Source organism: Pecten maximus, chromosome 11, assembly GCF_902652985.1.
Source record: "Pecten maximus chromosome 11, xPecMax1.1, whole genome shotgun sequence".
Classification (NCBI taxonomy): domain Eukaryota; kingdom Metazoa; phylum Mollusca; class Bivalvia; order Pectinida; family Pectinidae; genus Pecten; species Pecten maximus.
Genome location: NC_047025.1, coordinates 12,950,582 through 12,978,341, shown reverse-complemented (window position 1 = coordinate 12,978,341; position 27,760 = coordinate 12,950,582). Strand labels below are relative to the sequence as shown.

The following is a 27,760-nucleotide window of genomic DNA, read 5'->3' as shown; positions in this document are numbered from 1 at the left end:
ATTACTATACTTCCTGACTGTATGCCAATATGACATATTTGGTATCAAAATAACAGTATTATAGACTGTTAACTGATTGATTTGATTTTCAAATTTGCATTAGCCCGTGAAAATTATTTACCCTTTTGTTAGGGTACCCCATTCACACAACTTGGTGTTATGCAAGGAGGTCCAGTATGACTATCAAAAGTAATAATAACTAATCATTTATGTTCATTTTAGGTTCATTTTCATACCTCTATGAATTGTAAATAATAAAAAAAAAAAGTGAGGACCAAATGTTGATCTGTCCTTTCACTTCAGTTAGTTATCAGTATATATATATCAATCCCTGTGTACTAATGAAACCAAGCATAACAAATATTTCAGTTCGCTTCACAATATTTCTATGCAAAACAGATCCCCCCTATGCTCGTTTTTCTTAAAAAAAATATTGTCAATCAATTTCAATTACTTTGCACAAAACTACTAATGATGGGCAATTTATCTTATACTGTTTGAAGTTGCTTTTAGCACATAATTAAACATATTAAATATATTATATTCTATATTGTATTTTAAAAAGTGGTTACATAAGATTAATTTAATACAGTCCTAATGTATAGTAGTAGTGTCTTATCCCATAATAGTTAATCTTCCTTTGCTTTCATACACAATACTCAGTTTTATTTTTGGTCTTAGACATCTATGAAAAACAAATCTGATAAATTATCTGACAAACGACAGACATACAGGATTCATCAGTCCTAAATCGCTCTGTCGCTTTATCGCACTGTCGCATTAGCGGTTATAACGGCATGGCATTTCATGGTGTTATTGGAATCTGTACTTGTGAAAAAAAGAACAATTGGACAAATACCGGCTGTCCCATTCTTTCATGTCAACAGGCCAAGGACAGTTTGTTTTTTATTTGTGTTTTATAAAATTATAAACATAAAGCCCGGAATAGTTTTGCATTGCACTTTTTGAAAAGCTGACGAAGCTTCCAAACCTATGTTGAAGACAAACAATCACAAAATGCGAAACCCCAAAGGCATTGGCATTTTTGAAAGACAATTCCACTTTCAATTACGAAAGTGTGTTTCGTCAACATAACAGCATTGCTTTGTTTCAAGCAAGCTTCACACATACACACACACATATATATAAATATATGATGTGGTTCAGTTACGTAGGTGGTAACTCAGGTAGGCCTATTTGACAATAATTACGCCCCGACCACCCCCTCCCATTCCACTCCCTTCCCTTCTGTCATGGGTGGACTGAAACCTTTTCTGGTCCAAACAAAATCATTTCGGATCTATATGCGCGAAGAAAGTAAAACATATGTCTCTAAAGCACATATTCCCATCCGTAGAAAAACACGGTCAGATCTTAAATATATGCATGTAATAGGTTGAATTGGAGCTGGAGGGTCTTATTGGGTATTTAAAAAAGGAGAATCATGTCTTAACATAATATGTCCAATAAGACCCTTTATACATCGAACCGTGAGCTTTGAAGTATGATTGCGTCATGTAATGGTTAAGTTTTATGTTGCTTATTTTAAAATTGACCTTAATATAACGGGTGAGGCCAACATGTATATATATTAACCGCAGAGACTTGAGAATTTATCTGCTCTTGGCTATGTCGCCATTTGTCATTTTAAATGAAAAATCTCAGATTGTCGAGTATATTCATATATATACAAAATGTATATATAGATATATTATAAAAAGAGACGCTGACCGAATTGCCTATTATACGGTTATACACAATTATCTTGATACGCGGGCAATGTAGTTATAAGACATCCATTGTATATTTGCTTGTCGGAATGTATATATCAAACCCCGTTAATGAGTTGATTACAATATGGTCATCAGCATGACCATTGAACAAGATATTTTCATGTATAGGTGGTTTTCAATGTTGTGATTACCACGGAGTGATGGTATATGGCCGTTTCCGTATATCGCAAAATATTTGGAACAGATCGAGTCGTTCGTTTGTAAAACATAGACTTTCCACTTGACTCTGACACAAATGACTTCAGAAAAAACTACTAAAAAAGATATTACTAATTATTAAAAAATATACGAAACGTTTAAATGTTATTTGCCTTATGTGCTAGTTTTAGAAACTCAATATAATCATATACTGCATTTTCGTCTCGCGTTTTTTATTTTGATACCAATATCTGAAAATCAATCAATCAATCAATAAATACCACAAACAAAAAAGGAAAAAAGAGAGAAAATAAATAAAAATGTTAAACATATTTTGATTGAATCCAAAGACATTTCTAATGTGACATTAATTAATTGCACTTTTCGCGTACAATGCCCCTGACGATGAAAAATTACTAAATCCAAATGGATGAAAGACGATGATACATAACAAACACAATGCTTGACTCTGGAAAGCCCAGGAATCATTGGCGGTTGATTTAATAGTTATCGATCATCATTTTCATAATTCTCTGTCATAAACTGTTCGTCCCCGTCATGGCATGGGAAATTAGCGCCTATCGAGCAACTGTGTCTTTCATAGACGCTTAGCCTATTCACAATAGAGCATCGATGACGTTGGCGCAGTATGCACAATACATCTTCGTTGTACTGCTGCCAGTTGTCAATGTTCTCACTCTTGATTTTGCATCCAGTAAAACCGTCTTAAATTGTCATAATTTTTGTCAGTAACACCTGTTATTTACCGTCATTTAGCAATGAAACCTTAATACATGTATATCAAACTAATTTGTCATTAGTACCTTCTTATACACTGTATATGATCGCGCTCAAATGTCACACTATACAAGTCAAACTTCGCCATTCTGTCAGAATAATGTAGTCGGTAAGCCAAGTGGTCAGTGAAACCATTATATAAAAATGTGAATTCATTATACTTCATCTACGATGGATAACGCATGCATGATGTGGGTTTATGTCGAAACTGTTAAGCTGGCAAATCGAAATATTGCGTGAGGTGAAAATTGAGCTCGTCTCAGGCGTCGACAGTTAAATACTAGTCGTATTTAGTGTCACGTCAGGCTGTTAAAGTGACATAGTCGCGGAAGGAATGGTCAATGCAGAAAAAATATCTGTGAAAAACCCAACGGGTCGCGAATTTATGTGGTCTAATGTCCTGGGATCCTCCCTCATAAACATCCCGCCCGGTCAACATCCCTCCGCGGTTCTATCCGGACCAACAATATTAATACAAATTTTCATTACTTGTACTTGTTTGACATTTCTGTTTCTGGCTGCTGATCAGGGTCATTTCTACTTTTTCATACGCCGGTTTACATACTCATCACGGTTTCAAATAAAAATATTAAACTTCAGTAAATAATCAAATGAAATATTAAGAAGTAATTTCAAGTTACATTTGTTTACAATATTGAATTATCATATCAAATTCAAGTCAATGCAGCATTTGCATAGCTGTACAATAAATGCCCCTATTTATCATATAGATACTTGTTAGCATAATGGAATGGTTGTATTGAATGTTCTGCAGGAACATGCATTTTTGCCATTTCCTCCGAATTAAACAAACAGCTTCGCAGATTTATCCCCTTAACTTTCCTCCTTGATTTTTAATTTTTATTTGAAATTTTAATTTTAATTGAAATTAAAAAAACAAAATAAACAAACTTCTAGTGCCTTGGCTAACTCCAATTGAAATTTCATAAAGTACCCCAAAGTTATGAGCGGGGTGAATGGTAATATCTTTGGTGATTTTGAGCGACTTTGCCATAAATGAAACTTGTAACCTTCTGAAAAAAATCTGAAAAATTATCTATGGAAACGTCTTTGGTCAATCAAACCTACCTTGTTCTAAAAAGTCACGAGCACACCTCTAAACAAAGCAAATAACACAAAAATCTAAATGTATCCTTGGTTATATATCAGCGGGGTCACTTGTCTCCAACACATCTAGATATCAACTAAACGAATATAAAGTTTCTGTATGACGTAGTGGAGAAAGCTTTACGTTTCGTCACTGTAGCTTAATTTTTGGGTTGGGGATGTCGGTCTGAATATATTTGTGTCCGAACTTTAAAATCCGGTGATATGACTCTGTAGTTAAATGGCAACTAAATGTCAACAACAGTCTCAAGTTTGGCCTCTCATCGAAATATTCTGTAAAGTTAGGTTTCCAACAATGTTAATTTCCCATAGGTGTCGGCCTAAAGAATTCTTCACAATAACGTGGCGTGCATAGAAGTAAAGGGCTGTATCTCCGCAAATTGATCAATTTTTAGATTTTAGATTGCAAACTGTATGAATCCGCGTAGCGGATTCTTACAGAAGTTTGCAAACAAAATTTGTTTCATACCCCGATGAAACTAAAAAATAATTGACATCAACGCTTATAATTAATTTTTGAAAATGATTTTCTAATTTAAAACATGTTTTATGTACAATTTTACTGGTTTTAAATGGGATTCTTTTTCTCAAATCAATACGCAACGTCAATTGTCGTATGGTGACGTCACATTTTTCGCGCCATTCTCGGAATTTCTTTCATAGAGAATGAAAAGAATTTTTCGACCAATCACATTTGAGTATTTACCATGAAAACAAAGAAAAATTAATTATTGTAATATGACAAAGATAACAATATGAACTATGGGGTTACATTGAACATACGTACTTCATACGTTATAAACATATCAGCTCTCTGTCATCGTGTTGGATGGTTCTACAGCACTTGATGCAGCTCGTACAAGCAGTAAGCAGGACATTAAATATCCGTCACTGCTAGTAGTACAACTGTTACAGGAACCAGTAATGAAAACATACTTCCCGTGCTCGGACGCGAACCAGGGACATCCCCCTCCCCCACCAAATGTAAAAAAAAAGATTCTTTAGCTGCAAGGACGTCCGCTCTCCTGTGATTTACACTTGGCGGGTTCCACGGCACTGGAATTGTGATAGAAAAGAATAAATAAATATCATGCCCGCACTGGAACTTGAATCGACGAATTCTTTGCCGCCGAAGACAACCATAACCCATATTCTTTAGCTTAAATGAAGTCTCTTGATCTGCTATACTTTGAGGGTTCAACAGCACTGGAATTGTAACAGGAAAGAAATATCCTGCCCGTGCTGGGGATTAAAATAGCGACCTTTCCGTTCGCGTGTTAATGGCCTCGGGGTATACTCGGAGTCACACTAATTGGAGAAAACCATACAAATTATGTGTAAGCATTTCATAGGAAAATGTACCATTAATTGTGCTTCTACAACAGGGTCGAAGTTGGCTTATTGGTCAACAACAAATCCCAGTGCCATCGTTCCCAACGTGCGCTGCTTACATATACTGTAACAATTGCTTGTTCCAACAACTGTTTTAGGGATCCCTCTTGTTGATCATTCAGGAGTAATTAGTTAAGATGTATTTTTTTGATCCCGGAATGTTAACAACCCCAGAAGACGTTCCTTACCCGAATTCTTTAAAATATTTAGATCCAGGACAACAAATAATATCATATGATGAATAAAGCTTGATCAAAATATTTCAAAATCTGTTATCGGATAGTATACTGATGTTTGCTATTACATAAAGGACGTACGTTAATTTGCACCGAGTTTATTGTTGTCAATAAAAATAATTTTATTTGTGAGCCGAATGTGGTGAAGGTTTCGATAACAATTAACTGCTTGACATTGAATTTCAAATAAAGTGTTTGACCGTTTTCTGTAATCTTTGATGAAGCCCTAAGTCTTAATTCACGGTTAAGATCAATACCATGTTCAAAGTAAGTGTTGATGATGTTTCTCCGTACAAATGATACTTGAGTTGTTAAGAGTAATTGTCAACAAAGCTATTAAGAAAATGTTGTATTTATAAGTACAGAAGACTGATACATCCATTCGAAGTGTGCTGAGATAATCATGATTGATGAGAGTGATTGATAATTTATAATAATAATATATGGTAATAATTTTTGTTTGATGATGGCTATCTATGATAGTTTTTTTATATTTATTTTATTTTTGCAAGAATTTTTACATATTACATAATAATGACATGACACCCACTTTCATCCATACATTATCTAACACCCATGCACACTTGCATTTAATGTTTTTCTTTTTTTTATCATCAATCATGATCATTCATCATCACAAATATCAATATGTCCAAAATTAATTAGATATCATAACACATACATGTTATCCCTTACTTAACCGCACATTGACACTTGTATACTTGTATATGTTCACACATACACACAAAACACACACAGATACACCTATGCTAATTATTTATGAAATTGATTTATGATACTAATTTAGGATAATGACTTACAATAATGATTAATGGTAATGACGTATGATGATAGTTCATGATAGTGGTTTATGATAATGAGTGATTTATGATTGATAAAAATGATAGATTCCATGATATTTATGATTTGATGATAATGTTTTATGATTTATGATAGTGATTTATAATAATTATTTATGATAATGATTGTTGACAATGATGAATGATAATGTTATGTGATAGTGATTTTGATTTCTGAAATTGGTTTGATGACAATAATTTTTTTTAAAATTATTTATGATAGTGATTTGTGATAATGATTTATGACAATGATAACTATTTTGAGTCATAATTAGTGTTACAAAACCTACGTTATATAAACTAAGTCATTTGAATATTATACTTAATGGGACATGTTCTTCATGTTGGTGAAATCTATGACCAGGTTGTAAACAAAGCTTAGCCGTTAGCGAATCGACTTGTATACTATTTGTCACCTTAGTGTACACAAGTTATAGTGAGGACGAAAAAAAATGTTCATATGTTTACATTCTCATACACTTATTACATCTCAGTGTATACAGATTATAGTGAGGACGAAATAGACCTGTCAGTCTGCTTACAATCTCGTACACATATCACCTCGGTGTATCAGAGATTATAGTGAGGACGAAATAGATCTGTCAGTCTACTTACAATCTCGTACACATAACACCTCAGTGTATACAGATTATAGTGAGGACGAAATAGACCTGTCAGTCTGCTTACAATTTCGTACACATAACACCTCAGTGTATACAGATTATAGTGAGGACGAAATAGACCTGTCAGTCTGTTTACAATCTCGTACACATAACAGCTCGGTGTTTCACTAGTCCTTTGTGTGAGGTAGTCAGCGAGACGTCACGGTAAAGTTATATACGGGCTGTGATATACCAGAGTTCATTCCAAGGAATGCTACCTTATTTAATTAGATTAAAACTTATCACAATAATTTGATTATATTTTTCTACCTGTGACCGTCACGTATTTATCGTAAATTTTCCCCTCACGTAAATTTTAATCATGTTCAGTTTTAAGTTGCAGGATTAATAGTGAACAACAATGCTTTCTACTTTGTATTAATCATGAAGTATTGTTTCATGAATAATTGTTTTGGTGATTTGTTCTTAAACATTTCGTAACAAACCACAAAAATATGAATTAATAAATTTTACACATTATATGTACTTGTAGATGATGATATAGTGACGTCATTTGTCCAGGATGCTACGTTCGAACATTCCCAACTTCCTATTGATGCTCGTGGCAATTCTCTCTGTGTCACATGATCGAGTAAATGGGTTACGTCACACATGCGGAAATGTGCCTGGTACTGGTCGGATCGCTAGTGATGATAACACAGGTGGATACCGACTGGAAGTCCGTCATGAAAGACTCAATCCGTTTCTTGACCTCATTCCAAACATGTCATACACAGGTAAGCATTGATATATTGTTCGACATTTGACTATAAGTACTTATAAAATATATACATACAGTGAAAGGATCGCAAGGCTCGCTACTCTATGATTCAATCTTGCCCATTTTGTCTTTCTCGAATTCCTCTCCTTGTTTACACTCATCAGACCAAGCGTCACCGTTAAGACCCGGATTGTAAAAGACATACACGATAGTTGCATCTTTCAACACAGATGGAGAATGCGATACACAGTAGAGCCAAAATTAATTAACTTCTGTGAATCGTTATTGATGCTAAAGGTCTTAAAGTAATTAAGAAAGCGTCGAAAAAAACTCGAAATTGGCCAAGAGAAATGTCAAAGTCTGGATTTAAAAGATGCAGAGAGCCAATGATTTCAATATTGGATTCTTACAAGGAAGAAGCAGCGGTATGATGGAGTTTTGTATTGGTGATTCGGGTTATATGAAGGTGATATTGTTTTGTGTGTCTTTTGTGTACCTCTATTGCGCTGTTGATCAACAGTCTGGATATGTAATTCTAAACGCATTCACACCTCCTTACACCCGTTAACAAAAATGGTCTCCTACATTTTGTAAGTGAATGATCTTCGATTGAAGCAGTATCAGCGTCAGTCACAAAACAAAAGATGGCCAAATGGGCATAAGAAATCCCTAGAATTTCGCTGGGGGGGAATCAACATGTATAGCAAATGGGACCTGTTCATGTAAACCACGGCTATCTGGACGTTACATATATTCTGCGTTTTTGCCTGTAATTGTATGCACAGGTGTCTGCATCTGTTGAGTATTGATATAAAGAATAAAATATTACTCCTACTATATCACTTGAAATGTCAGAAGTGGGGCTGAGCTTCGATTCACTTTTGATTTAAGTAATGATTTAAAGATGATAAAATGGACCTAAAGCGGTTGTGATAGCCGACGATGCATCGACGATGGAACGGAAATAGGTTATATATTTTAGAGCGGTTTTGCAACGGGCAATCTGATTGGTCGACAGCTATACTAGCCATAACTGTCGACCTATCAAATCGTCCATTTTAAAACAGCTCTTAGATATATAACCTACTTCCGTTCCACAATCGATGCATCGTCCGATCTTCAAGTGTTTCACTTTGTTGATATAAAAATGTCACATTTTTAAAATTCTGAATCGACTGGAAGTTCTCAAATTACATCTGCCACAACAATAACCAAATTCGATGTCGAAAAACAGGTGTACACGTGTACGGACTGTATCTCCGCATGCATCTTGTGTTCCTGTGACTGCCTCGTTTTCAAACCAGCAACAGAATATCATCAGCTCTTTATTTGAGAGGAGTTTCCAGGCTAAATCTTGTGGTCAAGCTGGACACTTAATATCGGTTTCATGTCGTTATTCTCTTGTTCTCGTAAAGCGTCATTTTTGATAGAGGGGACTAATGTGCATGGAGTATGCACGTGATGGCTATTTTCGTATATTTTACTAAATGACATTATTTTGCAGTGTACACTCTAGAGAAATAATTGCATATTGCAAGATAGAAAAAATGTGTAAATTGAAAGATGAATTCGACTGTCAACATATTGCTTATTGAGGAAAAGGTTCCATTCCCAATGGTCAATTTTCTATTTCATGCAGTCAGAAATCTGATCTGATACAATACGCTTTCACCCGGCACACTCCTTTGTAGTATGATAACACTGGAGTTTATGATTAGCGTTTTGTTATTAGTTGAGATACGATGTCTCATATGTTTGACCATTCGTCAAAACATGAATGTTATTATCAATTTCTATGGAAGTCAGAGTCTAATTTCTATAGAAAGTTTCCAGGCTTAACAATCTGTTGTCACCATGTGCTGCTGTTTGAGGAAATCAGAGTCAATTACCTAAAAGTTAACGACGAACTATGTACTACTCTACATTGTTATAGGAATACCAGATTTCAGCATCTGATTTCAAAAGGACTGTCCAAAACGGCCATATCATGATATTGACGTCACATACATTGTACAAAAGCCATACAAATATTATCCCCTGTTTTCAAGGCAGGGATATTTTTATTTACGAATGAGATAAAAAAAAAAAAATGTATTCCTGCATATTTTTTTGATCTCATTCGTCATAAATTGTCATAAATTGTCATAAATTGGGAGGAATTGTACAAGAGGTTTGAAAAGTTGTTCTCGATCAAATAAAGTGACAGGTAGTAGTCGCAGCTTACTCACAAATGAATCTAACTGTTATTTTTACTTTCAACTGTACCAGCAGGGACTACTTCCAACTAAGTTATATGTTAAAAGATATCATTTCAATTTCCTGGTTTCTTTTCTTTTCTAGATAGTAACATTCCTGCTTCCCATATCTTTACTCGTTAACATGTCCCAGCTGTTTCCATGTTCAAGGACTTGTTCCTATTATCACGTGACAGATGTCGACTACTGGCGGGAAATTAACAACACAAAGTTTTGAGTGAAATAGGTTGATGAACGTGATGGGAAAGGTTTAACGGTTGACATCAGGATCTCTTTTCGAAATAGTATACTTACTTGTACAATATAAAGTCAGATACCCGGTATGTTCAATGCTTGTTGATATGCCTAGTGGTTCCATGTTGAGAATGTGTTTTCCCCCCGGATTGAAACTACACTGGCAGGTATCGTTGAAGAAGTAGAGGCTTACTTTTTCGGACCGCCTGGTCATATTTTCCTTGTCCTCTTTGGTAATCAAGCAAACACATTTTTGTTCGTATTTTGCCTTCGCTTTATCGATTTTGAGAAAGAATTACGTTTTGTTATCTTGTCGATATGCAATGTTGTTTTTTTTTCTTTCTTTTTTTTTTTTTTTTTAAACTTTATTTGGCCAAAAATGAATAACATATGTTTGTGGGTTGAATGTACCGTCCTTTTACCACTCAGGTTTCTAAAGGACGAATATATATACAAAACTTATATAAAGTTAATTAGCATCAGCTTCAATGGACAATAGGAATTTCATCGACAAACTTGAAGAGATTGCATCGTGTTTCGTTATCTTTATATAAGGTAATGCTTTACTAACTGGTTAAAATAAAACTCATTAAGTAAAGGGATAGTCGTGTGTGTCATTGAACTATCATGTGTCGTTGGCCTAGACTTTTTGATCCACTCCTTTGTACATTGTAGTGCTTTTCGCGAATACAAACTCAAGTGAGCATTGATAGAACATTGGCGAAAGCAATAATAGAGAAAAAATATGACGATTCGATTTTGTAGAGATATATATGGAATCGTTCTGAAGACAAAGACTGATATCTTCATAGCAACAATGTGAAACATGAAAAACAACCGCCAACGCTACATCATAAGATGGCAAAAATCAGCCACCATATGCTACCCCTTTAATTAATATTCGTACAAAAGCGAATGTAGATACAGACAATGTTAGTCTTGGAATCTGTTTTTCATACACACCTACGACATTATTACTTCTCAGTATAAAAGGCAATGTACACTGCTTTATTTGTGCGGTCTTATAAGCACTGCTCATTTCAGGCCATGCGGCTGAATAAAAGATTTTGCTTACGCATCTATAGTAAGCGTTCCTAATAACTGAATGCGATAAGGAATTCATACCATATGATATCATTTTTGTGTTTTCATTTGAATTTTTTTTTATGATATTATTGTACAATATTAAGAAGCTATAGTTACTTATATTAATCATTCTTGTTGCACTGGATGGGAGAGTTATTACTGTGGGCGGAAATCTAAATCCTTCATTTGGTCGGCAGGTGCCCCCTCCCTATCGTTTAACGCCTAGATGAAAGCCGAGTGTGTTACCATCGCGCCACCCGACCATTTTATAACACCAGTATTCCTGATATCGTCAATAATTTATAGATATGACAGTAGTGTGATGATGACTGCCCTGTGTATTTGGGATAGACAACATGTATCGTAAAATAGGGTTAAGCAAAGCCATACTTGGAACCGAAAGTTGATAGGATCAAGAGACCAAAGCTAATTTCATGTTCGTATCAGAGGATGACGGAAAATGTATTAGACAGAGTAATAGGATATGTTATTGCTTTTAGTTAAGGACACGGGGTTATCGATTAGCATATGGAACCAAAGTTTCCAATCGGAATTTCAACCAGACTGTTATCAGTTTACACCAAGTTGCCCTATATTTTACAGATAAAAACCTTACATATGTCTCAGGAGATGCTAGAGCTTGGATCCTTTTTATTTTGATGTTTCGAAAGTCTGTAGTTATTTTCTTTAATTCTATTAATCACCGTATCATTGTATTTTTCTACGCATATGAAGTGACATATAGAACTATCTTTCAGTGTTTCGGCTTCAAAGATATTACCCTCATTAAAACGTACCCGTAATTCTAACTCAAAATCGATAAAATCACAGCAATTAAAGATATGCATGGAGGCCAGAGGAAAGTAAATAAAAAGTGTTCTGGCATATAATTTTTTTTTCGTGTTGTAAAAATGACGAAACCATGCTGTGCTAAATCGTTATTGATTTTAAATTACATTCAACGAATATCCCCATAGGCATTTTATTCAGTTTTTGTAATACTTCCTTCCTCCCCTATTGGGCATATTTGGGTCCCTCCGGTAAGTGTGGAAATTTACATCTGAGAATACAGTACTCAACTACCCAAAAACAAACTTTATTTGAATTAGAACTCCTCAAACTGAATCGGCCGAGGTGCTCCGAATGACACCATATTGAAATACATGCGAGGAGCTCCTTATACACAGTATATACAGATACCAGCTTCCCAAACAGCTAACAGGGCTACCAACAGCATCATTTATTAGTAAGCAGATATTGTAAAGTTTGGGATAGATGGGAATGAGGAAGCTTGCGTAGTTATGCTCGTAATTTATTTATGTAACTTGGTTTTAAGTGCGTCCATGAGAGGATTACTGTTGTTTGTCACCTGGTACTGCGGAGTTTCTTACATACGCACTTATCTCTCTGACTTTTTCGATTTCGAACCATAACCTAACAACAGCGCCGCCGTGCGTAACTATCAGAACAATGGCCAACAATCCTGATGAACATTCAGGTCTCTCTCATTTTAACAATAACATTTTGTTTGCAATTAATGATGACATAACATAAAGCAGATAGCCAATCACTGTTTGTAAAGTATTCTAGCGAGCTAATCAAAGAACTCAGACAATTTATATTCATGATCAAACCCACAATATGGCTGGTACAGGGTCTATTTATAATGCTATGAATGGTAGCAGTGCATTTAATTGGCTGTTGATTATCATCGGTTCACTGATGAACACTTTTCTTTATTCTGATTCCAGTTGAAATCGAACAGGAAATTTCAAACAGAAAGATACATGCCTTAGAACTTCATATTTCCTATGACGGGCATGAAGATAAAAACGGAAGTGACGTAAATGGTATGAAATGTCGGGATCTACAAACACCTGTGAGCGTGCAATGGACTCCCAATACAAATCTGGAATACTGTGTTACTTTAAGGTAAGACGTTCAACATAGATACATTTTAAGCATTACATAAGTTTTCTAATAAAGTCTAAAATTTATATTTTATCTCATAACTCAAACCCACAATATGGCTGGTTCCACCATGTAATATGTCAAATGAATGATGACGTCACAATAAATATATAAAAAATACCATTCGATTCGAAATCCGTATGTCTTATATTATCATGAATATCAGTTATGTATAAAATAAAGCCTGAAATCGGAATGATATTATATTTTAAACACGTTTTAACTATACATACTACATAGGAGCAAGTGTAAGACCCTCTATCAGTTGTAACTGAAAAGGCCAAAACTGAATTATTTATGCCATTTTGCTTATGATCATTTTGATACCACGAAAAAAACAAGGTTGCAATTTTATCAGAAATCGTTGAATTTTCGTTATAATAGGACATTTACATCCCCGGCAGGAAACAATCATGATATGTTGACAACAAGAATAGGCTGTCGTATATTTTTTACGATATCAAAAGTTACATAACTTTTAAGTGAATAAATGATTAATTGTACCCTGAAAATTTGACACTTAAGTTTCTGTCTGATAGAAAGTCATTTAAGGACGCTTAAAAATAGCGTACACGCTTTCGACGATGAAGCATCTTTTAAAATAAGTGAAATATAGCTAATATGACACTACATAAAAATAATTCGTGAGGTCAGGGACTGAAAAAACCTGATGACTAATAGTTTTATCTCTAATCTTTTCATAACAGAATTGTAATATTAACACATTGGTATTCCTTTATCTTTTATGAATAACCTATTTATTTATTTACCTATTTATTTATCTATTTATTTATCTATTTATTTATATGATGTTAAGCCCTGATTTGTGATATGAGAAGATTTACGCAGAGTGAGATTGATGCCATAGGTTGTAGTCGCATGTCATTCCTGGCTATGATAGATCGAGTTTAACACACAATTTTCGTGTTTTCCATGAAATGTTATCCGACCTGATTGTTAATATGCACAACTAGGAGGTGTTTGTGACGTACGTGTAAATATGTTTACTTTTCAATTCATTCGACTTCGCTGTTACTCTTAACAAGCAACCCAAAAATTTATGAATTGTTGAAGTCTTATTTGAATTATTTTTGTAGGTCTTCTTATCCACGAATTTAAGTGGCCACTGAACGTTGTTACAATACTTATGAACTACGCGAAAAATGTATGGCTGTACAGTATAAAATCAAAAGTACAAAATATAGACTTGTAAATCATCCATAAAAACCTTCCACTAGCTGAGAAGCTGAGAGAGAATTTTCCCTTCAATATCTGACTATATGCATTTTAAAGATAACTTACTGTCGGGTCTGCATGGTACTCATATATCATGACCTATGCTGATATGAGGACATTAAACTCAATGAAACAAATCTACACTAACATGCTAATAAAACAAAAGCAAAGCATCTTTGGTAACCCGGCAATATATCTGTCATGATAGCTATAGATTTACAAATATAGTTTGCAGTCGATTGTCATAAAATAACATCCATTTGAGATCAGATTTCTGAAGCGCGAAACATCAGTTGAACACCCACAGATGATATCAAATCAAGAAGTTGATATAGTGATAAGTGGCGTTTCCATGGCGATAAAAGCATACCGATATATATTGCGGCCGGTTCTGTTAAGCAGTTTTAAAATAAAAGATCTACTCGGTGACAGAGAGTACATTTGACATGTTTTAATGTGGAACTTCACATGTATTTCCCCGATTTTGCTAATCAGTGGGCAACAACAAATTTACAGTTCCAAAGATGATTTTTTGCAAAAGTTGGAAACACCCAGCTTCGGTATCCAATCATTATGTCCTCCTTTTCAACTCCTACACTCTATCCAAGGCGGAATAGACCATACGATTAAACAGCATTTAATTCCTTTCACACTATCGGCAAATCAAAATCCCTCGATCTTGTGAAAACGTAACCGGAGCGAATAAGTATAGACTAGAGAGTTGATAACGATTTTCAAAGTATATATAATCAATGTCCCCCAAAAAAACCCCCAAAAACCGGTATCCACGCATAAATTGGAATAAGTATCTGATAAATACTATGTTTAAACCGAACACCACTCTCCCCATAAATAAATACATAATTACTATAACATTATACATCAGCTGGATTGTGTCAGAAATCAAAACATGAGCTATACGAGTTTGGCGTAAGATAATACTATTACAGGGTGGAAACATGGGTCTGGTAAAATAATCTATGATAATGGAAAGCACTGAAGTAACATTGGTAAAAATGCAAGTCTTATGATTCTGGGCATGTCGTCCTTTCAATTATCTTTAACTGGTAAACTATCGAAAATATCTTGTACATTGTACATGATCTATAGATTCATGTAGACTTCGAAAAATTGACTCACTGTGTTATCATGTGATTATACTAGGCACTCGACATAGATAGCTTAGATTTAAGATTTGCAATGGAGAGTGGCAATGCGTTTACATATATTGGTGACTTATTAATTACAGGGCGATAGTCTGGGAAAATGAGACGAATGGTTTCAACATCAGTTTGGAAATCTGCAAATACCAAGGTATGTTAACATAACTTCGTTATTGCGAGTGGTTTACAACAGAATATTACACGCATTTTGCTTTTTGATAACAAAATTATTACCCAATGGTTTATTAAACTTAATTAATATCTTTTTATTGATGATGTCAACATTTAATAAAATTTATGTTTAAACAACTCAATATCGTATTACTGAAAGTATTGCCCTTTGCTGCTGCATAAGTCAAAATTTGTTTTGTTGCATATAATGTATTTATAAACGATATTTTAACAAAAAAACAAAACAAAAAACAAAAAAACAAAAAAACAAAAAAACAAAAACAAAAAACAAAAAACAAAAAACCCCAACAAAACAAAACAATAAAAACGAACAAAACAAAACAAAAAAACGTGTGAATTTTAGAAGTAAACAGGAGATATGACGACAAATACTGAAGCACGTGGAAAATCATATGAAACGGATATCTTTGTTCGGGTTTCCAGTTTTGCAATGACATTATATAGTAACCAATGGCATGCTTGTTTCTTTTGACATTCTTTCTTTCCCATGGTTATATCTTCGTGTCTTCTGAAGGTTATAAACACAGCGTAATAAATCAAATAAAAAGGCTTTATTTTTATTTGTTATATAAGGGTGCAGGCAGTATTACAATGCTGATAACAAAGGAATGATATTCAGTCCAGGGTTTCCCGAGAAGTACATTGACAACTATAAGTGTACCTATGTCATCTACTCTCCAAATCAGCATCAAGCTAGATTGCAGGTGAGTAGCATGTATTGATGATGTGACAAGTTCACGTGTAGTCAGTATACGTAAAAATTTGAATGATTTAAGAAAAGCAAATACGGAAAAATCCATAACATTTATATATTTGTCATGCTATGTTAAAATAATTTAATCATGTTCCCCGAAACAAGCATTTCTATTGGTTAATTACAATATGCTCTGTTCCATAAACATAACAATTGACGCCGCTGTTTGAAATGGGTTTTTTTTCAAAGGAAAGAGTCCGTTTCAGAAAATCAAACTATTGAGTCAAATAAAATGACTAGGTATTGAAAAACAAACAATGGCTAAATACATAATACAAGGGTCGAATAAGTGTCAGATGCTGATCACATATTTTGTCCATGTTGCAATTATGGAGTTGCTAATTGATGAACTTGAATCAGTTTCAATATCTAGGAATTATTTAAGGATGGAAATGTACGTTAGTGTATGTGTATTAGCGATAAATAACCTACTATTTAAGTTATTTATTCATTTAAAACACTACATGATTTTAAAACAGTTTTACAGTTACTTCGTCCTTCAAACTGCGGTGTTCCATCCTCCACTTAACCGTAACACAGTAACGAGTTTATCGTTGATGTAATTGGCTAGTAATATGAAAACTTTCCATTTCGAAGTCAATGTCAAAAACGAGTTGGGGAGGTGCAATAGTCCCTTATTTATTTAATATATTTTATTATTTTCGATATACGATCTAAAAAAACATATGTCACTATTGACATAAATTGAAAAATGACATGTAAAAATATTCAGGTCACGTTTGGAAATATATATCAGAAATTGAAATACTATAATAATTTATATCTGCTGGAATAACAGCCTTAATTTTGTATTTGATTTCTTTTCTTTTCAGTTCAGAGCTTTTGAACTTGAACCTTCTTATGATGACAGGTGTTTTGACTCTGTTTTGATTCAAACCACGAACAGTACCACAACATTGTGTAGCGCAAGAAACAGTACTGGTCTTAACGATCTGAATTTTCACTCAGATGATGGAATTTTGTTTCTGACATTCGAGACGGATTACAAGGTTGTTTCTCAAGGATTCAGTGCCTACTACTATACCACGGACAGGAACAATATCGGTATGGTTCTTCATGTTTGTAAATAAATATGTCAGATATTGTTTCAGTAAAACCAGTCTACAGTTCTTATATCCGGTTTCTCTGCACTCTGCAGTAGTCTGTAAGCATCAGCTTACATCCCAAGGAAGTCAACAGTTTAGTTGTAATTAGTAAGCTCGTATTATATAAAAGGGATGAGAGAGAGCACAAGCCAAAGAAGTATCACAAAAAACATAAGATTCACTATGTTTTAAAACATAATGCATTTGAATCATGCGAAAGTAGAAAAATTATCTCTTCCTTTGTGATCTTTTGAATTATTTTGTTGATAGATTATTAAACTGATTAATAATTACAAATACCTACTACAACTTTGTAGTCGTTATATTACAATCTGTTAAAAGGCTAAAACTTTGGAGATCCAGAATATAAATCAGCATTATCAAAAACCGAACTGTTTTGGCTATCAGTATAAAAAATTATGAAGCTAATATCACTATTCCTAAAAATAGACATTAAGACATAGCAAGTAGGATAACGCCAAACTCGAATACTAAATATGGCTTATCGATTTTACAATTAATTGCGACAGGAATTTTGTATTTTCAACAAATTGTGTCATTTTATATGGTATCATTTAATATTGACCTTTATGAGTAAGTTTTCTAAGTAGTGACGGTATTGCGAAAATCGCTTTGCAGAAATAATTACACTTAAGAGTGATTGGATTTGTATGGCTATGATATTAACATGATAAACGTATACGACCATAATCAATTTCGTATACATAAATTAGGTTTCAAACAAACGTTTGCTTATTAATTAAGAGTTGATGTATATTCGAAATTTAATCGTCTTAACTTTGAAATATGAATATTTTTTGTTTATAACAGAGGTCACTTGTCGTGAGATAATGTTACATGTAAACGTCAGGCTATTGTACATGACGTCACTATGTTTTCTATGAATTTGAAATGTATTCTTCCATCAATTAACGCTATACAGATGAAAAACCTCAACAAATCTTTGTTAGGATATATCTCGATTGACAACAAGAATTTAATCTAATTCACCGAAGCTCGAATCATATGAAATTTTTATATTTCATTTAATATTACACGAACAGTCTAGCTAAATCCACGATGTAATGACATATTATGCTTTGATTAGATAACATTATCTAAATACAAATCTGTACTACGTATTTTTGATATCATACTAAACATATTGTCTTTATTAATTATTATTTATCATTCAATTATAGATGGCTGTAGCTACACAACGACGAATTTAACAGGATATATTCATAGCCCAAATTACCCCGACCAGTATTTTCCTATGACGAAGTGCATAGTAAAGATACAGTTACCGACCCGTTTTCGAATTACACTCCATGTACAATACCTTGATCTGGATATATCGACCAGGTTAGGAGAATGCTCTTCTAATGAGGATTATCTGCAGATCATTCAAAGTAACAGTTCAATGGAAAATGAACGTAACGATTTCTATTTTTGTGGCAAGAAGTTGGATCATAGCGCCGAACAAACTATAATCCAATCGAGCAGATCAGAAGTTTCAGTAGTTTTTCAGTCCTACAGCTTACACGAGAGCAGCGGTTTTATGATACAATATAGCGCAGTCGAATCCTGTCAAAACATAACTTACCAGAACATGACAACTGGAAATTTTACAAGTGTTAATTTTCCAGACAAATATTTAAATAATCAAGATTGTTTTATGTCGATAAATCTAACAGGATCTTCAAGAATTTTAGAAGTCAAATTCAACTATTTATATACTGTTTCACATGAAAATGATGCTTGCATGAAGGCAGAAAGTTGTGAAGAAGATTACTTAGAAATTCACACTGATGACGTCACAACGCGACTGTGCGGTCATTGCACACGAGAGGGATTACCTGTACTATTCCATTCCTTCTCCGGATTCATTTTGGTGCGATTTGTCACAAACAATCATCAAACACGTTCTGGCTACAGTGGTCAGTGGCGACTGGTGGACACCATACCAAGTGATGACCTCCCATGTACGACTATGTCAATTGACACGGATGAGCAAACTTATGACATCAAATGGGAGAAAAAATCCTGGTCCGAAGCCAATATTGATTGCGTAAATGGTGGTGGTTTTCTTGCATCTGTCTCCAACATCTTTATACAACTACTACTTGAAAAGTTTATCAAAGACAGGTATGCCTCCTTCTAGATGTATTTAAAGAAATCTTCGGTTTTTAAAAAGTTTTTTTTTCTGTTTTTTTTTTTTTTTTTTTTTACATTTTCTCCTTTGTAATTTTTATTACATGAAAACAATATCATATCGTCTGCTCTAACGTAAATATCAGAAACAAGATGCAACATGTTCTACAGTATACCAATCATTCTTTAAAATTATCCAATTCCCTCTGAGTTAATTAATGGCATACAATTTATCTTTCTTAGCTCAAACTGCAGTCAACATGCCTCATCGTTTTGGATAGGCGCTAGCGACCGTATGTTTGAAGGAGACTATTACTGGGCTAATCTTGCGCGTCTCAATTTTACAAGTAAGTATTCTTCCAGTAAATTTAAAGAAACTACTTAGTCGACAGCGTAATGCATCAATTGGAATAGAAATAAATCTAAAACACCAACAAAGGACAAAATGATGGTGTCCTAATATAGAAAATACAGAGACGTCGCACGATACACGTACGCTTTCTTAATGATGCAATTTATTATCACTTCAGTTTTGTAGGACCATAATAGCTTAAATGATTACTATTTGGTTTTTCATTAAACATTTAACAGTTTATTCTCGTTTCCAATCAAACATGCTTGTCATTTGTCGGATATGTAACATCTTTTAAACATGGTTCTTTGCTTCAACAATAGATTATGAGATGAATAAACTAGTTATTAAATAATATTTATCTTTACTTAGTGTACACAACAGTAGCTAGCTTATCAAGACCTGTTTGTTGTCAGTAATGTATTAAGTTATTTTGCTACACTGAATTTCCCATTCCTTGTTTGCTGTAGCACTGCTTCTCTCACCTATGAAGGTTTTTTTTCAATTAACACAGGTTTTTTTTGGTGTTATTATGTTATTCAACTTAGTTTGTCTGTATTTTTGTCCTATTATCTTTTTGAGAACCTAGTAATAAATGGTTTGAACAGCGATCTTCATGTTGATCTTTCATTGATGAAATAGAAGAGACTTATTTTTCTAGAATATTGTTCATCGATTTCTTCTTAGTGCTCTTGTTTCCTTGACTTTGACGTCTGTTTTATATACATTGTAGACTGGTTCGAAGGATGGCCTGAATACGGGTTCAATATTAAACAACCGAGTGATGACGGTTTATCTGACGAGGACTGCGTTGAAATGAGGAACAGTTTCCCACTCCCGACGAAAGGAGTAAAAGATACACATTCCTATTACTGGAATGACAGGAACTGCCTGGTTAAAAATCCATATATCTGTCAAAGATCCAAACATGGAGGTAATTTGTTGTCAACGAATAAAGTCCAAGCAATTGTATTAGATATTCAATATATATGGTCATTGAGTTTGACTGAAATTTCTGTTAAGAAATGTTGTATGAGAATTTTGTGTAAGTAGTCCTAAAAAAGAATGTTTTTAGTGAAAGTTATTACCATCAAAACTTTGATTTCTTCTTTGCCGAATACGTCACACTGCCTTTACTTAACATATTGTATTTCAAATATAAGATCGATTACGTCATTAGTAATAACGGTGATATTTTACCAGAATTCTAACAAATAGGTCCTAAAGGTGATTAAGGTACTCCACAATCCCGTTATACTGATTTTGTTTGTCAAGTGAAATATCGGCATTATAAAGGGGTTAAAAATCGTGAAAAAAAAACAACCAAAAAACAACAACATTGAAACGATTTATTTTACTTATAGTTCATAGAACTTTTTCATGTCTACTTTCAACCGTATGTTTGTTATTGTAAATGTAACTTATCATGTACTTTTACGCCTTTAGTAATGCCATCTACCAGCTGGAATAGTTTGACAACCACTGGAGTTTTGGACATAACGATGGATAGCCAGGAACGAATTGTTTTAAACAGTCCACACTTTCCTAGAAACTATGACGACTTTACGGATACAACACATCGCATTTCAAGCCCCAACCCATTCCATCGGTTATATGTTCGTTTCGAAGCGTTTGACCTAGAAGCAGCTGAAAGGTAACGGAAGTTTACTACAATATTTGATATTTGACCGTTTCATTCATATAAAAACCACCATGTTGTAAATCCCATCGTCTAAAGCTCTTATGAACTTACGCCATGATGCTGCAGTCGTTGTCCATAAACTTTTCTACACTTTAATTTCGAAACGGCTTCGTGAGTTTCAGTTGAGATCTGGAACATTTTTGGACATATAAGACTAATTTGTACATAAACACAAGGTCTGGTACCCTGCGATTTAGAGAGGAGGGTATCAGAAGGCCTAGTTCCCTTTGGAGTAGCGGGGCAGGGACCAAAAGGTCTAGCACTTGGAAAGATAACAGAATGTCTGGCATATCTGGGAATAGAGGGGTGGGAATCAGAATATCTAGCACCCATGGCAGTAGAGGGATGAGAACTGGACGTTTTAGTACCCATGGAGAGTAGAGAGGCAGGTACCAGAATGTCTAGTACCCATGGCAATAGAGGGATGGGTAACAGACGTTTTGGCACCAGTAGGGAACAGAGGGCAAGTAAAACAAATCAAATATTAAGGACAATATGCAATTTCTGGACGCAGAATCTGATATATATATAGACACACATTGAATGTGCTATTATACATTGGAGCTGTGCATATACATTCGATAATGTACACAAATTATCCCTATATTATCCCGTCGATTCCATATATACATCTTTAATTATTTGTATGATAGTCAAATGACCAATAAAAGTTCATGTATATAATTATAACCCATATGTAGAAACGCCATTTATATAAATGCATGATTTCTGATTAACGAGATTTACAGGTTACAACACAATGGTTCGTAACTACAATATAAGGTCACAATATTAAATACTGAATAGTCGGTGATAAGTGCGGTTGATCTAGTTTCGGTAGATTTCGGCGGTTAATAGATATAGCGCAAAAATAAAAACAAAGTATTTGTTTTCGATCTCTGCGATAGTACATTATCTATCTGTAAATATGAAAACACAAATTCTTAACGGTATTGACTAACTGTTATTGAAGCATTTGGACAAGACGGTGTTGAGCCAAATTGTATACCTTCTTTGTTTGCTTGCTGGGTTTATCGCTCCGGGAACAGCCACAGTCATTTTGAGGCGGTGTCTCCTTGTAGTAGCTGATGACAACCACACTGAACAACATACAGGGTGCAACTCGCGTGCTATCTAGATCAGTTAGGGTAAAATATATTGCCCAAGAACAAAACCACGACAGCACAGACCGGTCCGTTTCTTAGCTTCTCCGTAAAACACAAACCGACACGGGTAGATTTTTACCCACGACCGGAACATCCAGGAAATTATTGAAAATGAATTATAAATAGGATACAATTGTAATTTCATTTCATGACAGTTAAACTTGGAATACAAAATCTCATAAAATATCATCTGTAGTATAACGCTTTCAGGAATATATTTCGTTATATCCGCGTTCACTGCATGTTTCGTGAAAATTTACGACTAGCAAATATTAGTACCGCGAATTATAATATCCATGCATTCATATCAACACAAACCACAAGAACGTTTACCTTTTATTGAAGAGTTATAAAAAGGTGGTGTTGCGCGAAATTTGATAGTAGTCTCGCGAAATAAAACAACTGTAGTATATCTGAAACTAAAAAAAAATCAAAAAGGCAAATGTTGTTTGAATTACAATACGACGAAAAACGTTTCTCGGATAGGTATAAAAACAAAACAAAAAAAACAAAAACAAAACAAACAAAAACAAGACAGAAATCGAATATTTCTATATAAGATCATGTAAATTGAATATTACGTAGTTGTTTAAAGATACTCATTTCTATTGTTTTGATGTAATTTTTGTCGTATTAAGTAAACTACTGACTTTGCAGCTTAGATGTAATATCTGATATACACGTCCTCCGTAAATATTAAGTACTGAACCCATTTCACAGGCCAGAGTTCAGGAACAAAGAAATAGAATCTCCTAATCTGATTTCATCCATTTTCACGGTTGATTTCACCATCCGGAAAAAGTTACCTGATTATTTTAAAGACCGAAATGAAATTATGTAAACACCCAAATAACTATAATACGATAATAAATATCTACAACATGATAATAAATACATTATGATAATAAATATATACAGTATGATAATAAATAAATACAGTATGATAATAAATAAATACAGTATGATAATAAATAAATACAGTATGATAATAAATATATACAGTATGATAATAAATAGAGCAAGAAAATAAGTATCTACAATATGATAATAATTAAAGTATCATAATAAATACATTCAATGTGATAATAAATGTATACACAATGTTAATAAATAACTACAATATGATGATATATATCTACAAAATGATAATTGATATCTTCAATACGATAATAAATACTGTGTGATAATAAATATCTTCAATATGCTAATTAGTATCCAATAAATGATATTAGATAACTACAACATGATAATGTATATCTACTATACGATAATACAATACCAACAACATTAAGAAGGAGTCTGTATTGTCAGTGTATGTTGCATTTCTAAAACAATACATTGTTATCTGGATGTTTTTTTTCTTATGATAGACTTTATCCGAGAAGGAAGATGAAACATGAAAATCTGACAATTGTGTTCATAGCCCTATGAATGTAATATTGTCTGGCAGTGTTTATAGAACGATATGAAATTAAGATGAACAAATAGCTAGGTAATTGTAAAACATACGCGTATTTCCTTCAATAATAACAAATCATAACACCTTTTCTTTACAGTTGTATTTGCGATAACGTAACCCTCAGCAGCTTCCCGGACACGTCCCCGGATGTAACGCGATGTGGTAATTGGAACAAGAAGATTAAATTAATGGAATGGACGTCACAAAGCAATCGAGTAGATATTCGATTTCAGACTGACAACTCTGTTTCTGCGTCAGGTTTCCAGCTGTCGGTCGTCTCCCGTGAAGGTAAGCAGTGTCTATATATGTACGTTAACGATCTCCAGTATCAATGTCTCTAGCAAATAATAAACACAACTATATCTATGTTAACGCTGAGGTTTCCTAAAAAAGACTTTAGTGTAGTATATAGAATGAAATTAATTTACGACAGAAGATAATATTTCATTCTACCGAAGGGGAAAGGTATGGATTACTAGTACTGTTTTTGAAAACATTCGTACGTTATAGAACATTTACAGGACACGATATCATATTAGTTTGTCTTTCAACAGTCTAAATGCATTATTATTAAGTCTAAGGGGTGTTTTAATAACTTTATAAAATTTCAAACGGTACTCTTAAAGTAAAATCAATTGAGAACAAGGGACATTTCAAATTTCAACCGCAAAAACCTTCGCAAACATATTCACTTATTCTTTATATTGTGTTTTAGTTTGTTTTTAAATTAAATAAGATCTGCAATCCTTTTGATTAATTAGAGAGAAAGTGAATAACTCCATGTGACTCTGTTAATATCTGAACTTCAATGTAATTCCAACACTTCACCAAAAGTATCCTTCTTCTGAGGTCTCGGGGAATTTATTGTTTCGTACCGGTAGATTCATCAAATACAACTAAATACATAGCATAAACAATCCAACCAAAAATATTATTGAGTCAATAACTATCAATATAAAGCAACATGTATGATATTTCTGTGTTTAAATATGAATTGTGAATGGAATATGTCTTAAAAATTCCAATAAATTTGCAAAGAACATTTCTCTTAAAGGTCATAAGTATACTTGATAGTGCTGGCTTGCTATCTTTTCCCAAAATGTCTAGTTATTAAATGTAAAACGATCCGGATTAATCATTTCAACACTGATATATATATGATAGGCTTATAAAGGACGAAGTCATAGGAGTCGATATGAAGCGACGGAATGGCGTATTTTAAGACAATCGCTATACATGGCATTTAACACAATTTGTAACTTGACACTTTTGGACAACTTTAAGCTATCCGATAACAATAGCTGAACCAAATCAGGCAAGAGCGTTTAATTTCCCTTATCTGATAAATAAGCCATGAATGCTTTTATGCTTTTCACTGAAATGTCACAACCTAAATAGATCTAGGTCTGACATCTAGGATTTTCTAGGATCATATCATGTTCTTATCTTTCCTATCAATCGTTGTTTACGAAGAATGACATCCGTATACCATAAAAGGATAAGCATTAAAGTGTTTGAATTAATGATGACTGAAAATCGTTGAATCCTAAACAAATGAACGTGGCTTATTTTTCGATCAGTTCTAATGAAGACTAGGCAAACGAATTTGTATAGAGGAACATATACGGTATTTAGAATTGTAAAATATGAATGAATATATATGATCAACTAGAAATATAGCCTGGTATAACGCTTTTGCTTGCATTATATATTGGCGTGGATACACGTACTATTGATATTGGCATACTTAGTATACCGTTTATATCGCCAATATAAAAAGCGTAGTAGTTGAATAATTATATTGAGTACTATTATGACTCAACGTGTGTGTTAATCATTTTCTCCATATTCTCAGACCACATTCTTTTCCCTTTTCCCTCTTGTTGTAACCGCCTATACTTGTACGTTTATCTCAAGGCGACAGGGTAGAGTTTCATAGAGTTTGTATATTCATGAGGTACCTTTGCGAGGCACTTTCACGAGACAATTTTACGTAACATTTTCACGTGGCACTTTCACTAGACAATTTTACGTAACATTTTCACGTGGCACTTTCAAGTGGGACTTGATCTGTAGACAAAATCTAAATATGACCTTAGCAGCTTGATGGACAAAAAATATCAAATCAATTAATTACAGCATGTGATTTTTCAAAATTGACCTTGATATAATTTTTTTCAGATCCAGTATGCATGGATGCGTTCCGTGATCAATACCATAAACTGGTTGGAGATTCCAATATCGTATTACTATCAGATGACCAGGCCTGCTTTCTTATCGTGCAGCGTGCGACTGAATCGTACTCGAACGCTAAGAAGATATGTGCATCGTACAATGCGTCATTATACCATGATACTACAAATGGCCAATGCAGTATTTATACCAAAGCAATACAGAGTATATACTCAGGTAAATAATTATGCATGTAAAGCTTATAACATATTATTATAAAGCATGTTTGATATAGATTGTGGTTCTTTATCAGCATACCCAAACAAACCAAAGAAAGATGAAAGGTCGATACTCCAGCTATCATCAGGTCTACTAGTTTCCTAATAAAAACAGTTTTTCTATCTGAACTGTGGTATGGTGCATGTATCTAGCTGGCTTGGAGTGAAAAATATTTTATAAAAATGCAAAACGTTTAAAATGATACCCATGTAAGTAATCGTGTTGTTTCATAACACACACAGATATTTGATAAGGTAAGGTATAGACTGGGGATTGTCTTCACGTTATAATCTAATCGTCGCTACAGAGATTTTGATATTTTTATCTTTTTTTATTATTATTGCAGATTATAGCCAAGAATATATCAGTATCTGGAGTGCTGGAGAGAATAAAAAGAACGGTAATTAGTTTTGGTATTACGCATGTGCTAATTTTGCTTGTTTTAATCGTCTTACTAATAACGGCTTGGGAATTTTTTGTTTACTGTTGATTAAAGAAATACTATTATTATTATCAGAATGCCTACATGCATGCATCTTCTATGGAAATGATCTTATAGCAACCAAATTGGATGACTTAGGGATTTATTGCTCGTCCCTTTCCATATTTTTACATTTCTTGTCGCCCGATTTGGTTTACCTCACTTCTTTTCTGGATTTCATATACTTACGGCCTCTCGCATCACTGGCAAGTCCTAGAAGGACAAAACAAATATATGGTACAATCCTTTATATCTTACAATAATATTTAC

General features: G+C 33.8%; 1 protein-coding gene across 1 annotated transcript in view; it reads left to right on the top strand.

Annotated features, from left to right (window-relative positions):
* The first annotated feature begins 7,506 nt into the window (after positions 1-7,506).
* Positions 7,507-27,760, top strand: part of LOC117337534 — a 32,498-nt gene continuing 12,244 nt past the window's right edge. Inside the window, exons 1-12 of the mRNA XM_033898559.1 lie at positions 7,507-7,744; positions 13,055-13,235; positions 15,760-15,824; positions 16,439-16,569; positions 17,453-17,684; positions 18,928-19,873; positions 20,123-20,226; positions 20,965-21,165; positions 21,678-21,885; positions 24,656-24,846; positions 26,740-26,967; positions 27,356-27,409. Coding sequence (XP_033754450.1) covers positions 7,531-7,744; positions 13,055-13,235; positions 15,760-15,824; positions 16,439-16,569; positions 17,453-17,684; positions 18,928-19,873; positions 20,123-20,226; positions 20,965-21,165; positions 21,678-21,885; positions 24,656-24,846; positions 26,740-26,967; positions 27,356-27,409 — 2,755 coding nt within the window. The 5' untranslated portion in view covers positions 7,507-7,530. The remainder of the gene's footprint in view (positions 7,745-13,054; positions 13,236-15,759; positions 15,825-16,438; positions 16,570-17,452; positions 17,685-18,927; positions 19,874-20,122; positions 20,227-20,964; positions 21,166-21,677; positions 21,886-24,655; positions 24,847-26,739; positions 26,968-27,355; positions 27,410-27,760) is intronic.